General features: G+C 39.2%; 1 protein-coding gene across 1 annotated transcript in view; it reads right to left on the reverse strand.

The window, feature by feature from the left end:
• CACNA2D4 (calcium voltage-gated channel auxiliary subunit alpha2delta 4) overlaps nucleotides 1-17210 on the reverse strand; it is a 160228-nt gene that overhangs the window by 133431 nt on the left and 9587 nt on the right. Inside the window, exons 5-8 of the mRNA XM_070947986.1 lie at nucleotides 10996-11076; nucleotides 9707-9781; nucleotides 5626-5712; nucleotides 5078-5149 (exon numbers count right to left, since the gene is read on the reverse strand). Of these exons, the coding sequence (XP_070804087.1) occupies nucleotides 5078-5149; nucleotides 5626-5712; nucleotides 9707-9781; nucleotides 10996-11076 (315 nt within the window). The remainder of the gene's footprint in view (nucleotides 1-5077; nucleotides 5150-5625; nucleotides 5713-9706; nucleotides 9782-10995; nucleotides 11077-17210) is intronic.

The following is a 17210-nucleotide window of genomic DNA, read 5'->3' on the forward strand; positions in this document are numbered from 1 at the left end:
AGAAGAAAAAAAATACTGTTAATTGGGTTTTAAGTGATGCATAAGCTTACCAGAAGAGGCTGTAATTTTTTTTTTTTTTTTAAAAAACTTCTGTGGTTTGTGTGAGATGGAGAGAAAAGAATTGAAGACTTCTACTAAGATAGTATCTGTTTTTATGAGGCCTTGTAGTACAACAAATACAACAAACAATTGTACAATAAATTGACTTTATGTTGTTACTGTTACTTAAGATTCATGTCTTTTGTAGTGAATATGAATAATGCAACATCTCTTTAATTGCTACATACTTTTTCATAATATATCAGTGTGTAATAATCTGTTTGTTTCATCAGCCTACCATCTGTAGAGATTGCTCAAGATCTACATTAGGAGGCTATTGTCTGAAAGGGCACAATAATAACTTGAACTGATATAAAATTTGTTTGTGGGCCTCAAAACATGAATAAACCTGATAATTTCTTCCTATGTTCCTATAAACAGTCCACTGGTAGAAATAAGTTGATAGGTTGGTCCAAGATCTCTGTGATAGTAGGCCAGGTGAATTACATCAAGACTGGAAGGCAACAAAATCACCATAGAGGTTCAGAAGAACACTGTGAGAATGAGAATCTGAGGAAAAAAAGTTAGGCTAAAAGTATTCCTAGTTAGGATGGATAAGGAATTCTGGGAATACTTAGGATAGTACAGGTAGTCCTTGACTTACAACAGTTCTGTCAACTTCGAATCAAACCTGGCAGAAGCTATTTTTCAGTTGCCACACAGGTGGGGTAGGGGGTAGGAGGATGAAGTATGTTGCTAGACAAAACACAGAACTTTCTCATGGGAACCAAGGTCATTTCTATAGATGGTGGATAGAGATGGGGAGGAATGCCTGGAGAGCCCGCCAATTAACCTAATTGGCCAATGTGATTTGTGACTTTTGGGGAGGGAGTTATTTCCTATTTTAATTATACTGAAACAGCGGGAAACATTTAGAGTTGGTTTTCCATTTGATTGTGCTGATATGATGTACGAAATAAAGAAGTTCTTAGAGGAAGACTTCAGCCTCGGAGTTCTGATTTGCTGGGGTTTATTAGTGGGGACCACTAAGTTCACTTAGTGACCGTTCGAAGTTACCACGACACTGAAAAAAGTGACATATGACCATTTTTCACACTTATGACCATTGAAGCATACCCATGGTCATGTGATTTACATTCAGATGCTTGACAATGGGTTCATATTTATGATGGTTGCAATGACCTGGGGTCATGTGATCATCTTTTGGTACCTTCTGACAAGCAAAGTCAATGGGGATTCCAGATTCACTTAACAACAACAATGTTACTAACTTAACAAATGTAATGATTCACTTGACTACAGTGGCAAGAAAAGTTGTAAAATGGGGCAAAACTCACTTAACAAATGTTTTACTTAGCAACATATATTTGTGGTCGTAACGTGAAGACTGCCTGTAGCTTGGTCCCATGCCACGAAGGGCTTTAAAGGTTAAAACCAGTATGTTGATCTGGTAGATCTGGTAATCTTTCTTTGTAAGAAAATACAAGAGGCCGTGAGGGCATTGCCCTCTGCTAGGAGCTACTCTATCTCCGTCGCTAGGGTGAGCTTGTTTTTTAATTGGGGACGGCGGGTGGGAGTGGGAAGGATGCAGACAAAATGGACCTGGGCTCTCCATTCTGCTTGCATCACCAAATATTCCAACATCCTTGCACAGAACACTGGCCACTTTGTGAATTCACACCCACGGTACCAAAGGAATCTTGCTAAGTAGGATTAGCTGTGGTACATAATACAGTCTTAGCACTGTTTCTTTGTATACGTTGATACATGACTTGATGAGCCTTGCACTTCTTATCAGTGTATCAGATGGAATTGGGGAAAAAAAAAGACTGGTCACAGCCTTCAAAGCTGTTCTGCCGCTGCTTTAATGTCCTTGAAACACGTTACATAGATTGATGCTCGGCAGCTGGTCTACATGAAATGACAGATAGGCTTGAGATGGAAATGTGACAGAGAAGGTGATAAGCGGTAGGATAACCATCTCAGTCCTTGTGGCTGCAGTCACATGGGAAGCTTTTCTTTTCTCCTTCACCTAAATATCATCCTTCCCTTTTGCTAGTTCAACACCAATCTTCAACGTCCCGGAAACCGCCCCCCCTTCCATCTAGTACAATGACAGCAGGCATCAAAGGAGTCGAGGCTAAATTGTTCATGCTTTGGAAAGGCAGATCGATCCTGGAGGCAGTTATGTGAGCTGGCTGCCAGCTGAGCATTTCAGAAACATCTCAGCTAGCTTATTTAATTAGCCAAGCATGGCCAGCCTAATTGTCTCAAAAACAGAAAAAGAAAGCTATGTGGGTTGCCATATAATGACGAGTGGCTTCTCCGTTTTCTGTCTTGCTGGATAGGAAATAGCCTGACTTAAATGACCCCTATAATATTCCCTCCAGGGGTCCCAAGCCCTCCTGCTTTTCTATTGCTGTTAACATTTGATTTGTTTTTATGATTTCTAGCTATCACAAGGTCACAGCAAGTGTCAGCATCTAACCAACATGGCTGATCTGGAAAAAAAGCTAAGCAAGACCAGGTCCAGCTGGGACATGGATTGGAGACCACTCAGAAATGAAGGGTCTCTAGGATAGAGTGGAAAACTGAAGGGAAAATGGGGGGGGGGAATTCCAAGGCACTGGCAATGTTGCCAAGAAAACTATACAAACATACCCATAGAGTCAACATTTTGGATTCAAAGAACACCAAGAAAGTCACAATGGATTTATGTTCATTTTAAGCATATCCAGAGGCAGTACTAAGGTGCCTATTTTACATAGACACACACACACAAACACTCTGCATGGGGCAGAATTTCCTCATTCTACTTTTTCTCCTTCAGTATAGTTTTTGTCTGAATATTGAGGGAAACTGGTGAACTGTTTCATGCATTTAGCTTCGCTGTCAGCTTTGGAAGCCATATTAGGCCGGAAGCTTCCATGCTGCCACCTTCTCCTGTGTGGGAAAGTAGGAGGGGGGATTTAGTAGAGGGGTTGTCTGTAGACATAATAGCATTCTTCCTGTCAGTCAAGGTCAGGGCGATCCTGCATCTGGAGAAGGAGTGGTCGGAGTGATGTCTCGAGATGGGAACGGCGGTTGATTGGAGCATGTGATCGACTGAGGACTGAGGGGATGGTTTGGGGGTTTTTGACTTACTGTGGGAAAACCTGGACCTCTCAGATTCGGGTTTTCCTAGATGTGCCAGTTTACCTATTCTAGTAAATAGAATTTTGAAAATGCTTGCTTCAGAGTCTTTACTTGGAGCTGTGGAGTTTTCTGGAATGCTGACATTCGCCCTGAACCAGATCCGTTTTTTTAAAAAAAAACAGTTTTAATGTTAATTAATGCAGTCAAGGAGGCACTTCGTATAGCCTGAAAGCTTACAAGATTAGAGAAATGGCAAACAGTCTCAAGTATTTTGGGAGCAGAAGGTGGATGTAATATTAACAGGAGTGAATAAAATGTCTCCACGGGAACCCTGCTTTGCTAACCTTTAAAATAATTTTCAGTACGACTGAAAGGGGAAGAATATAAACTTAACAAATCAATTCCGTGGAGGGTGTGAAATTTAGATGAAGCAGAGAAGCAGAGCATGAAGAGCTTAACCTCTTCATGCTCTGCTTCTCTGCTTCATCTAAAAGGCTAGTGGGGCAGGAGAGAAAAACCAGTGCTACTTTTTAGAGTACTGATATATAATTTCTTCAACTCTTATTTCTGGTTACAACAGACTTTGGAGGATTTTCTATCAATTCAGAACCTCTATACCTTTATTTAACTTAAGGGGGCAGCTGGCGAAAGAAATCATCTCAGTGCATGCATGTTAGAGACTCCATGGACAACTTTCCAACTCTCTTGAAGAAAAAGTATGTGCCACGGGTTTAAGAGATGCAGGTGAAAAAAACAATAATTGAAAACCCAATTCATAATGAGATGAAGGAGCAACAATGACAAAAGAGTAAAAGGCGTGAAGGTAGATAAGGGAGAGCTAACAAAGGGCCAATAAATGTCACATGGCATTTAATGATGAGAGATTTAATTTAGGAAATGCCACGATGCCTAAATACATTAATAGATAACGGTAAAGGTTCCCCTTGCACATATGTACTAGTCGTTCCCGACTCTAGAGGGGGGGTGCTCATCTCTGTTTTAAAGCCAGAGAGCCAGCACTGTCCGAAGACGTCTCTGTGGTCATGTGGCCAGCATGACTAAACACCAAAGGTGCATGGAACGCTGTTACCTTCCCACCAAAGGTGGTCCCTATTTTTCTACTTGCATTTTTTACATGCTTTCGAACTGCTAGGTTGGCAGAAGCTGGGACAAGTAATGGGACCTCACCCTGTTACATGGCACTAGGGATTTGAACCGTTGAACTGCTGACTTTTGATCGACAAGCTCAGTATCTTAGCCACTGAGCCACTACTTCCCTCAAATACATTAATAGATAGGTGTAAAACATTTCATTTGTACAGAACAGATTGGAAAGAGGAATATTGAAGCCTCTCCTTTTAATGCACACTAGAAAGGGGTCGGCCTTTGATTGCACAATCATATTGACTTTTTCGTGGACACCTCTGCTCTGAACTCTTGATATGCACACCTGGACAAGATTTGCTAGAAGCAAGTCTAAGTCTCCAGAATTTTAGGAAACATTTTCATTCTTGAATCTGCACTATTCAAATATCACTGGATTTTAATGGATCACATGTTTCTGCAGCAGCTACTGATAAATTAAGCCTCTGTTGATGACAGCTATGACTAAAATGGCTATGCTCTCTTTACATCTTCTCTCTGCCTCCTAGGGAAACTCTGTTTTTGATGAAGAGAGAATAAAGATATGGCTAAGGTTTATATTTCCAAAATTTCAGTCTTTGAACTCTCCTGCTATTGTCATGTGTCCGATGAAGCTAATCTAATTATACTGATGTGTTTTGGGGATTTTAGGATAGTTTCACACATTTAACCTTTTGAAATATTCACTTTTCTGAATTGCATGGTTTTTAATCTACAATTAAAACTTATAAATACTCACTCCTTTATCCATGGGCACCTTCACATCCATGGACAAATAACCAGTTTCTCCGTTGATCATTGCTGTTCGTAACTGCAGAAAGGAACAGGGCTTCATTAAAATACTTACAGTAGCTGGCTCAGGACCACTGGCCCGCAATGACAATTTAGATATAGATATTTCACCCTTTTGTGTTTAGCTAAATAATATACAGGTTGGGTTGTAATCATACTGATTCAGGAAAGCAACTGCCATGACTAATGTGTTGGATTAGAATTGGGAGATTTCAAAGTATAAACAATTGACTGCAATGGAGAAAGGCGGCATATAAATCGAACCAATAAATAAATAAATAAATAAATAAATGTTGTTCTATATGTGTATATTTTTGCTGTACCTTTCATTGATTACTTGCATCATCTTGGGCTAGTTCTTACTTTGTTGCATGCTGCCCATTGTCAATAGACAAGACTATTTGTCAATATTTCTATGATTTGCTAGGAATTTTATGGATAAATTGGCCAGGGAAGGGTAATGCACCCACACACACACACCAATTAGGCACTTACAGTTTCATTTACATCTTCCCATTCTACTTCAGAAAGGTCAACACTGTTGTAATTGGGTTTGGGCTTCAGCTTTTTCCCTTCTTTGTACTGGAATATTGGGGGGAAAAAAAAAGGACAGACAAGTTAGGAAAAAAAAATTTTTTTCTCAAGGAAACTTTTTCCTCCATTGATGATTTTACTGTGTTTGTGTCAGTGGTGGATTGCTACCGCTTCTCCCCGGTTCTTGCGAACCGGTAATGGAAATTTTGAGTAGTTCGGAGAACCGGTAAATACCACCTCTGCCTGGCCCCACCCCCAATCTATTTGCTGCCTCCGGAGTCCCAGCTGATCGGCTAGAAGGAAAAAAATCAGGGCTCACTTGACAAAGAAGAGAGAGAGAGAAAAAAACAAGACACCTTAGCTTTAAAGAAGCCTCCCAACTGATCGGCTAAAACCGATCCACTCCTTGTAAACTGCTCGGTGGTGGTAGATTGGCAATTGAGGCCAAGCTGCCTGAAAGTGGTTTCCGATGCTCTCAGTGGTGGAAGAGCGGCAAAAAACTGTTTAAACTCTTGTCGCTGCTCTTCAAAGGGCCGCCCTACAGCTGATCAGTGGTAAAAGGCAGTGTGGTGGTAGACCAGTGTGCTCCAAAAACAAATAGGTAGACCGTAATGCTCCAGAAACAAATGGGTAGACCAGTACGGCTCTGCAAGCAGTTAAAAGCCTGGTAGACCAGTACCTCTGCTAAATCCTAAAGAATTGTTTGTCACATGACCATCAAACCACAAAATAAGCCACACCCACAGAATTGGTAGTAAAAAAATTTAGAACCCACCCCTGGTTTGTGTCTATTGTTGAAAGATGCTCTAGGAGGTGTTATTAGGAGCTGTGGTGGCGCAGTGGTTAGAATGCAGTACTGCAGGGCTAGCTTTTATTTATTTATTTATTTGTCAAGAATAAATGTATTAGGTAATTTATATAATTATAAGCATGAATTGAATACATAAAAAAGATACAAGTACGGGAACCTTAGGGATGGTAGGCACGCTGGTCCTCTTATGCACACCCCTTACAGACCTCTTAGAAATGGGGTGAGGTCAACAGTAGACAGTCTTAGGTTAAAATTTGGGGGGTTTGGGGATGAAACCATAGAGTCAGGTAGTCTATTCCAGGCATTGACTACTCTATTTGCTGAAGTCATATTTTCTGCAATTGAGTTTGGAGCGGTTCACTTTAAGTTTGTATCTATTGTGTGCTCGTGTATTGTTGTAGCTGAAGCTGAAGTAATCATTGACAGGTAGGACATTGTAGCAGATAATTTTATGAGGTACGCTTAGGTCATACTGAAGGCGGCATAGTTCTAACTTTTCTAGGCCCAGAATTTCAAGTCTGGTGGCATAAGGTATTTTGTTGTGAGCAGAGGAGTGGAGGACTCTTCTTGTGAAATATTTCTGGACACATTCAATTGTATTAATAACTGATATGCAGTGCGGGTTCCAGACAGATGAGCTGTATTTGAGAATTGGTCTAGCAAATGTTTTGTATGCTCTGGTTATTAGTGTGATATTACCGGAGAAGAAGCTACGCAAGATTAGGTTTACAACTCTTAATGCCTTTTTGGCGATGTTGTTACAGTAGGCTTTGGCACTTAGATCATTTGATATGAGTACTTCAAGGTCCTTGACAGAATGAGGATCATCTACAAGGTTGTGTCCACACAGCTTGTATTTTGTGTTCTGATTCTTTTTGATCCTTTCCGATCCTTACTGCTCACTCCGGGAGGTCAGTCCTGAAAGGGCTCAAGGTTTACTCAGTCTTCCATCCTTCCAAGGTGGGTAAAATGAGGACCCAAATTGTTGGGGGAAATATGCTGACTCTGTAAACCGCTTAGAGAGGGCTGTAAAGCACTGTGAAGCGGTATATAAGTCCAAGTGTTATTGCTTTTGCTATTATTGTTGAATGAGGAAAATGCAGTTGTTGTGTTCTTCCATTCATTTTGCCTCCTAGGCAAAGATGAAACTGTCTTCAACATCTTCCAGACTTTTGCTATTACAGAAAACAAAATAATGCTGGTCCTCATGGCATCACTAGGAATGGAAGATAAGACTTTTTCTGACAAACACAAGTAGCTCTCTACTTATGACCATTCGTTTAATGATGGTTCAAAGTTACGACAGCTTAGGAGAAAATCACTTATGACCTGTTCTTGAAGTTACGATTGTCACCTGATTGTGATTCAGGTGCTTGGTCAGCTGATTGTGATTCAGCTTGGTCTTAATCACCTGATCGCAATAGTAATCTTCCAAGCAAAATCAATTGGGGAAACTGGATTTGCTTAACGACCATGTGATTCACTTAATAACCACAATAAAAATCATCATAAAATCAGACCTGGTCATTTAATGACTCTCTTAACATCCACATTGCTTAACAACTGAAATTCCAATCCTAATTGTGGTTGTAAATTGAGGACTACCTGTACAGGCCTAGCATATTTGAACAAATTATGTTTCCAATAGCTCAAATCAGAAACAATGAGCACTGGCAAGAAGCAGAATAATAATACAGAAATGATATATGCTTTACTGTTTTAATTCAGATATAAATTTCAACACTGTAAGCATATAAGTAATCTAACCAGCTTGGCATTTATTGTATCACTTGTGTTCTTTTTCTAATGAGGATATTTATTGCATGCTTGTAATGAAAGCAAAGAAAATATAAATCAAGAGAAAATATAAAAAGTGAAGAAAGTTCTGGAGGAGAACTTTAAATTTCACATACTATTTATATTTTGGATAGAATAAGTCTGTAATGAAAAGGTACCTTGGAGAAAATGGAATATTCAGCCAGCCAACATAATCAAATAGCTGCATTTGGAGCCTTGACATTTAAGTCAAAGTGACATAAAATTAAAATGTAATCATATAGGTCAGGGGTCGGCAAGGCAACCTTAAACACTCAGAGAGCCATTTGGACCTGTTTCCCACAGAAAATAAAACACCGAGAGCCACAAAACTCTTCCTGTGCCTAACTATTTCCTGAGTGGCCACAAAACTAGTATATATAATCGAATTAAAGATTCTGTTTCCTTCTGAAACTTTTCTTTTCTTGGATTTATCCATGCTTGGCCTACCAGGGGTTGAAAAGCTTAATAAATTGCGCATCGGTGGGTGTCGCACATTGGCAGTTGTGACGCATATTTTGAGCGAAGGAGCCGCAGCAGAAGGATGAAAGAGCCACATGTGGCTCCAGAGCCCCGGATTACTGACCCCTGATATAGGTAAATTACCTAGCTCCCAAAGTTACTTGAGGTCCAAATTAACAGTGATTTTTTGCTAAGGCAGTGGGATCCCCTGCAGGTAAAGGTCCATGGCAGGCCTTTGATTTGACACCTTAATGCTGCCATTTAGGATTTTGAATCGATATTGAATAGATGTTGGGTTCATTGGAAAAGAAAACTAACACTCAAGAACTGCAATTACAAAAAAGGCAACCATCCAACAGCACCCAATTGGGATAGCACAGGGGTCGGTTCTAAATTTTTTTACTACCGGTTCTGTGGGTGTAGCTTATTTTGTGGGTGTGGCTTGGAGGTCATGTGACTAGGTGGGCGTGGCTAGCTGGTCAGACTCATTTCTGGAAGGTCCTCGCACTTACGACCAGTCCTTGCACTTATGACCAGTCCTCGCACTTACGACCCGACTCATTTGTCTGCTTTTAACACTGATCAGCTGTAGGACGGCCCTTTGAAGCCCCGCAACAAGAGTTTAAACAGTTTTTTTCCCTCTAGTCATCAGCTGGGACTCAGGAGGCAGCAATAAATTGGGGGTGGGACAAAATAAAAGGTAAGAATAACGTGGGGTGTGGGGGGGTGGGAGGGCGGGGGGGGGGAGAACCGGTTCGGTGACGTCATATCATCACCGCTACCGGCTTGGCCAAACCGGACTGAACCGGGAGGAACCCACCACTGAACAGCACCCAATTGGGATAGCACAAATCTAGATTGCTGATGACCCTCTACATCAATGAACAGGAGGTTATAAAACAACACAAACTAAGCAGAGATCTCAGGAAATCTAGGGCTTCTTTAGGTACTCACCAGTGGCCGGAGGTCGGGATGAGACAGAATGTAGCCATTGTTAGTAATTAGAAAGGCATATCCATGGATACCCAGCTTGAAATAAATGCATTGAAATAATTAGATGTATTTATTTCAGGGAAAGTTACGGACCCCATCCCACAAAACTGTGCACTCGTTGATTAGTATGCACACTATCATTTCTTGGTTTGACCATTTTGTATATAATCTTTAACCCATCAAGATATCTCTTTAATTTTTAGTTTATTTATTTGTTATTTATATTTCATAGTTCTAAACCACCCATCTCCCTCAAATTATCTTGCTGTGTTCTCAGATGCTCTTCTGTCTTAACATAGATTAAAATCTGAATCAAGAGAGTTAAGGAACATAAGAAGCTGCCAATACATCAGAATATTTGTTAATCAAGCCACAATTCTTGGGTCTAATTGGCAGGGTTTCCCTGCAAGGATTTCTTCCAAATTTGCTGACTGAATATTTTTACCCTCGAACTGAACAGAGCCAGCTCACTCTGACCCTCAAGCAGCATATTCAGAAAAAAAAATCATTTTTAGGTTCAGACCCTAGCTCAGGGGTGTCAAAATTAATTTCATTGAGGGCCACATCAGGGCTGTGGTTGACCTTGGGGGGGCTGCGTGGGTGTGGCCTACTGGGTGGGCATGGCCACCTTGACGCCACTCCCCAAACTGCTGGCATGTTTTTGCATTGGGTAGACTGGGCTGAAGCCACGCTGGCCCAATGTTTCCTCTTCACATTGGGTAGACCAGGTCGAAGCGACGTGAGCCAGCCCCTTATATTTTCCAGAATGGCCACATGGGCCAGATCCAACCATATCGTGGGCTGGATCCAGCCCACCGGCCTTGTGTTTGACACCCCTGCCTTAGCTACTACCATCCTAATATCTCACCTCTCCTCCATAATGCCTTGCTCTGAGGGTTCCTCAGACCAAGAAATAAGAATGTGGAACCAGTCTGAACACAACGCTGGCCCTGATACCATGTTTCTAAGATTCTCAGAGGAGCATCAAATCTTTACAGTAAGGCGCGAGGAACATGCCTTCTTAGTTGTGGGACTTTCCCTTGAAAGGGAGTAGTACTAACAGAGAGTTTCAAAGACATAAATGTACTCTGCAAACATGCTGGAAATGTCTTTCTGAACTAGTGGGCATCTTTACTTCTTGCAGCATGCAGTGATTGAAGCACTTCACTGTCATTATGGTGGAATAAAGATTTCCTTCGGGATCATTGCACTTGTAAAGATCAGACAATTCTCATTATTTCAGTTCTTACTTTGTATCGTGGAGCCAACTTAAGAAGCTCTCTCAGTGGAACGTCAGACCCTATTACACCCAGAAGGATGCCATGTGATCTCTGAAAAATAGAAAATGAAAACTGGGAATCTATTGTCTCTTTCTCCTTGTACCAAAATCAATATCGTCATTTTGTCACCATGTTGGTTTTCATCGTTTTTATTGATTAGTGTGACAAAATATTCAGATGGAGGGATAAAAGGGAACAGGAATGGGTTAAATATTCCATTCTAGTCTAAGCTATAGTGTAGATGCTAATAAAAAAGGGATAATAAATTCTTTAAGACTAATAATTTCAAAAGAAGACAGAGAAGGGGATTGCATTCCTTTTCTTAATTTGTCCAACAAAGAAAATAGTTTTTTCACTAGGGTTTTTTCTCTGATGGGACTGGTCTATCAATTCTTTCACTAGTTTTGAAATGTTAGTGTTGCGATATTTTCAGGATCAGACTCAATAAATCATTTGAGAATTAAGAGTTCAAATATATCTCTCTTTATTTACATAAGGCATTCTATATTCACTGAATATTCACAGATAGAAGCGAGGAAGGGATGTGTGCAGCTCCTTATATATACAATGGGTGGAGCTAGATATGGGAGTGGTGAAGTATGAATACATTAAGAAGTGAAGAATAAATTAACCCCTGATATCCTGTTCATATACTATTTACATAATGGAGAATAAGGTATTTACTTGTGACAAATCCCCCTCTAAATGCCGATTCGATATGCTACACCTATTACATTCAGATTCAGAACAATATAAAACATATAACTTAGAAGTCAAGTATTTGTGTTGTTTAGACGGCAAAGGTTTTGTTAATATGTTAGCTATTTGTTCTGATGTTTCACAATGTACTGCTTTAATAAATCCATCCTGAGATAACTGTCTCACATGTTTAAATTTTATGTCTATATGTCTGGATCTTTGTCCAATGGCATCAGATCTAGATATTTCGATAGCAGCTTTGTTATCTTCATGCATGATAAAAGGCAAAGTGGGTTTTTTCCAAATGTCAGAAAGTAAGTCATTGAACCATACAAGGTTATTTGCTGCTTTAGATAGACAAACATATTCTGCTTCTGTTGTTGAAGTGGCTACTAAATCTTGTTTGCCAGTGTACCAGTAAACTGGACAACCATTAAGGAGGAATATATAACCAGATGTACTTTTTCTACATGAAGTATCGCCAGCCCAATCTGCATCGGCGTAACATGTGAGGATGGGCTCCTTGACATTATTAGGCTCCAATATTAAACAAAAATCTAAGCTATTCTTTAAATATCTTAATATCCTTTTGACAGCTTCCCAATGGTACATTGTTGGTTTGCTGACATGTCTGGATAATAAATTGAGGGGCAAAGCGATATCTGGTCTAGTCCAATTGGAAATGTAAAGAAGGGAACCTATGACTGATCTATAGAATGTATTATCTTTGAATTCAGGGGATGATTCGTCTGCATTCCTTAGAAAGTCAGTTTGCATGGGAGTGTCACAGGGTTTAGCATCGCTTAAATTACATTTATTCAAGAGTTCTATGATCTTATCCCTCTGAGAAAGTTTGAATCCTCTTCTAGTTTTACTGATTTGAACACCAAGATACTTATTTACTTTGCCCAAAGATTTCAGTGAGAAATGTTCATTTAGCTTTGTTACAAATGTTTCTCTTCTTTCTTTATGTTTACCTATGTACAAAATGTCATCAACATAGATCAATACAAATTCTATGGAATCATCACTCTTTTTTACAAAGAAACAGTTATCAGCAGTAGTAGCACTGAAATCCATAGTTTTAAGCACTTTTACTAAACAATCATACCATCGTTTACCAGATTGTTTCAACCCGTATAAACTTTTGTTTAATAACCAAGTCTCATTTTTGTTTGTGTATTGACTGTGAGGTGCTCTTACATATATTTCCTTATCTAATTTTGCGTGTAAATACGCAGTCTGTATGTCATATTGGAACACATCGAGATTGAGTGCTGATGCTATAACTAGAGCTGTTTTGACACTCTCAGTTCTTATTGTGGGGGAGTATGTGTCAGTATAATCCTCGGGATATTTCTGTGCATAACCTTGTGCAACTAATCTAGCTTTGTATAGAGTATTGCCTCCCTCTAAATTTTTAATTTTATATATCCACCTAGTGCCAATAATAGTTTTGTCTTTTGGTGCAATTGCAGGTGTAAATACATTTAACCCTCTTAAACTTTCCATCTCTTTAGTCATTGCTGATTCCCATTTTTCTTTTTCTTTAGGAGGAAGTTTTAACACTTCCTCATATGTATTAGGTGTTGTTGATTCTCCATCCATATGCATTATATAATCCTTGTATTTATTTGGCATTTGATTTCTGGTATTTCTGATTGTTTTTTCAGGCTTACTATCATTATCATGTAGATACCTTGCTTCCTTTTTTGTTAATGAGTCTGTCTTTATTTTATGTTGACTGTTTGTCCATGTTTTGTTTTTGTTTCTATGCTTGTTGTCATTGTGCTTTTCTATAGTTCTTTTCCCTTGGGGTTTGGTATCTGTGTTGGTGCTTGGGAATATTTCATTAAGATGTATTTTAGACCAGTTGGCCTGTTCATGGAACACAGCCGTTCTGGAAACTATAAATTTGTTATTATTATCGATGAATCTGTATCCTTTTGTACCTGTCTCGTATCCCATAAATCTAAGTCTTCTAGATACGTTTTCCCCTTTTCGTCTCAATTGTTTAGGTATGTGTACGTCTGCAGTGACTCCAAATATGTGCATGTGTGCTAATTTTGGTTTCCTGTTATACATTACTTCATATGGTGTTTTATTTACAATGCTGGACCAAGTTCTATTTTGTGTGTAATTGGAATATTGTAGGGCTTCTGACCAGAATTGTTTGCTTAAGCCAGCATCTTCTAATGTGCATCTAATCATGGTTTGTAATGTTGAGTTCTTTCTCTCTACCACTCCGTTCTGGAATGCGGAAAATGGGCTAGATGTGTAATGTAACATTCCTTTGTCCTTCAGCCATTGGGAGAATTCCTTAGACATGAATTCACATCCCCTATCTGTCATGATTTGCTTTATTTTAATATTGTGCTGTGTTTCTATGCGTTTGTAAAACTCTTTAAATTTCTGAAAAGTTTCATCTTTGTGTTTTAGTGTGTAAACAAATCCATAGCGACTATAATCATCCACAATGGTTAGAAAGTAACATTTTTTATAAGTAATTGATGGTGTTAATGGACCAACTAGGTCCATGTGTACCAAATCAAAAATTTTGTTGGTTGACCTTGTTGATTTTCTAGGTCTGGGACTAGTTTTAAGCTTTGTAGACTTACATACTGAGCATTCCAAATAGTTTTCACAATTTTTTATTTTAACACCTTCTGCATGTTCAGTCATCTTTTGTACTACAGGAAAACTGGCATGTCCTAACTTCCTATGTAAAACATGAGCACACTCATCGTGAATTGGCTTACCTATTTTAGGTTTTTTTTCGTTATATGTATCTTTGTGATTATGAGTTACTTTACATTCATCATTGTCACTGTTACTAATGTCTTCATTATCTATCTCAACACTATCTTCCATATTTGAATCAATGTTGTGTAACCATTTCTCCTTTGTTATTAAATAAGGTAGGCCTCCTTTGATTATTACTGTACCTATATCTATTTTATTTTTCTCCAATGTCGCTTTTCCCTTTGAAAACACAATGTTAATATCAGAATCTCTGCTTAGTTTTATGGCACTAAGTATGTTATGAGGTATTTCAGGTATTAGTAATACCCCCTCTATTTTTCCTAGGCCAGGTAGGGTTACATTCCCTCTACCTATTACTTGGACTTTTTCTTGGTTAGCTACCTTTATTACAAATTTATCCTCCACAAATGAAGACAATATATTTCTGTTATTTGTAGTGTGATTAGTTGCTCCAGAATCAATAAGCCAATTATTGTTCTCTAGTTGTTGTATGTTAGTGTTGTCTTGTTTATTTAGTCCATTCAGTGAACCAGATTTTCTATCCTTTGAATTATCTCTGCCCCCTCTATGTTCTTTATAATTGGGTGGACTTCTATATCTATGTCTATCAATGGAAGACTGTCTGTTGTTGTACTTATTTCTATATTCTGACCTATGTCTTTCTTTTGAAATTTTAGGGCAATCCCTCCTATTATGTTCTTTGGACCCACAATTGTGGCATCTAAATGTTTCATGATATCTTTCTTGAAAAGCTACCTTTCTATATAGTTTTTGTTCTATGTGATTGTTAGAGCGACTCCTCCTTGAATTGTCTTCAGCTATTAACTTATTGGATAGACTTTCTATGGATAAGTATCCTAGATTGATTGTGTCTAAATGTGACATATAATTGTCCCATGATGGGTCAAGTGAGTTGATGATAACACTTTTCATCATTTGATCTGAAATCACCTCCCCCCTTAAATGCAGTTCTGCTCTAATTTTGTTTAAAGATATTAAATGTTCACTTATGGTAACCCCTGGTTTTATCCTAGAAGAGAAGAAATCTTTAGACATTCTTGTGGTAGTAGCTACACTATCACTGTGAAACAAATTGAACATGCATTGAATAATTTCTGAGACGGTCAGATTTTGCTTAATGCTGTGATACATTGCAGGAGATACACTGGAAATTAATAAGAAAAATGCTCTATGGTGTAAGCAATCTAACTTTAGAGTCCAAGGTCTTTTGGGGGGATTAGTGATAAAAAACAGTAAGTTTTCCTTCATAAAGACAACCTGGAGCTGCTGATACCATTCTTGCAAATTAATGCCATCTATTCTCAGCTTTGGGAAGTCACTGGGTAAGTTTCCAACATTATTGGGTCCATTACTTACAACCGGGGGTAGTCCGTGGTCTCGTAAATGCTGGAAATTACAAAACGGCGTGGGAATGCTCGCAACGAGTCTGCACGATCCTCTCCGCGTCTCATGTCTTCCTGGGCCGTCCGCGTAGTCTAGCGCATGCGCGTTGCTCATTTCATTCCTGGAGTCGTCGTGAGAGGTTCTCGTCGCTGCGGCTCGTTCGCTCTGCTCTTCCTCAGATGAATCGGTCTCCGGCTCGATCTTGGGAGTCCTGATGATAGCGGTTGTTCGTTTTCTTCTGTTGAGAACGCTGGTCCTTGGATCGATCTGCGGTGTGGGGTGGTATCTGCAGGGCTCTCTGGGTTCAGGTGTCGGTGCTCTCGTCGTCTGGATGGGAGCGGGTAGATTTTGAGGCGTTGGCTTGCTTGCTTGCTTTCTGGTTGATTTTTTAGTAATCTTCAGTTTCGGTCCAAATGCAGCAAAAAGCGTTTTCATTGCTGACTTTATTTGTGTATCTGTTGAATCACCTTCGCTTTCTGATTCTGATTCTTCTGAGGTATGTGATTTTTCTTTTTCATTTTCTTTATCTGGTAATGTCTTTCGCGCCAGAAATTTTGAATCAAGTTTTCTGATTGGCTCTGCTCCGCTCACCTTGGAGGTCTGTTGAAACCAAGATGGCTGCCATTCGAAATTTTGCGCGGGATCACCGTTTTTCTTCTTCACTGCGTTTTTGTCTGTAAGCGTATCACTCACTATTTTTGAATCTTTTGGCTTTTCAGTAGCGATGTGCTTCTCTCTCGCTGCTCCGCTGTTTTTTAGCATATCTTGGAGGTTCGCGATGAGGCTTTCATCGTTCTTTTGGCTTTTTAAAAGTTTTAATATCTCTGACCTGAGTTCGTTGTTTTCTATTTTGTTTTCTTCTTGGTCATCATTTTCATTTATTATTTCTTCGTCTTCTGTGGTGTATTCTTCAGATTCTCTCGAAATTGCATTTGTGGACTCTTCGATTATTTCTTGATCCGTTTCCATTTTTTTGCTGTATGCCCTGGTGTTGGGCCTATCTCTCTTAGACATATTTAAGTTTTTATTGAGTCAATTCAACCATCCTCTGCTACCAGCTTGTTGCGATATTTTCAGGATCAGACTCAATAAATCATTTGAGAATTAAGAGTTCAAATATATCTCTCTTTATTTACATAAGGCATTCTATATTCACTGAATATTCACAGATAGAAGCGAGGAAGGGATGTGTGCAGCTCCTTATATATACAATGGGTGGAGCTAGATATGGGAGTGGTGAAGTATGAATACATTAAGAAGTGAAGAATAAATTAACCCCTGATATCCTGTTCATATACTATTTACATAATGGAGAATAA

Source organism: Pituophis catenifer, unplaced genomic scaffold (assembly GCF_029215685.1).
Source record: "Pituophis catenifer annectens isolate HBS135680 unplaced genomic scaffold, rPitCat1.0.hap2 SCAF_7, whole genome shotgun sequence".
NCBI lineage: Eukaryota > Metazoa > Chordata > Lepidosauria > Squamata > Colubridae > Pituophis > Pituophis catenifer.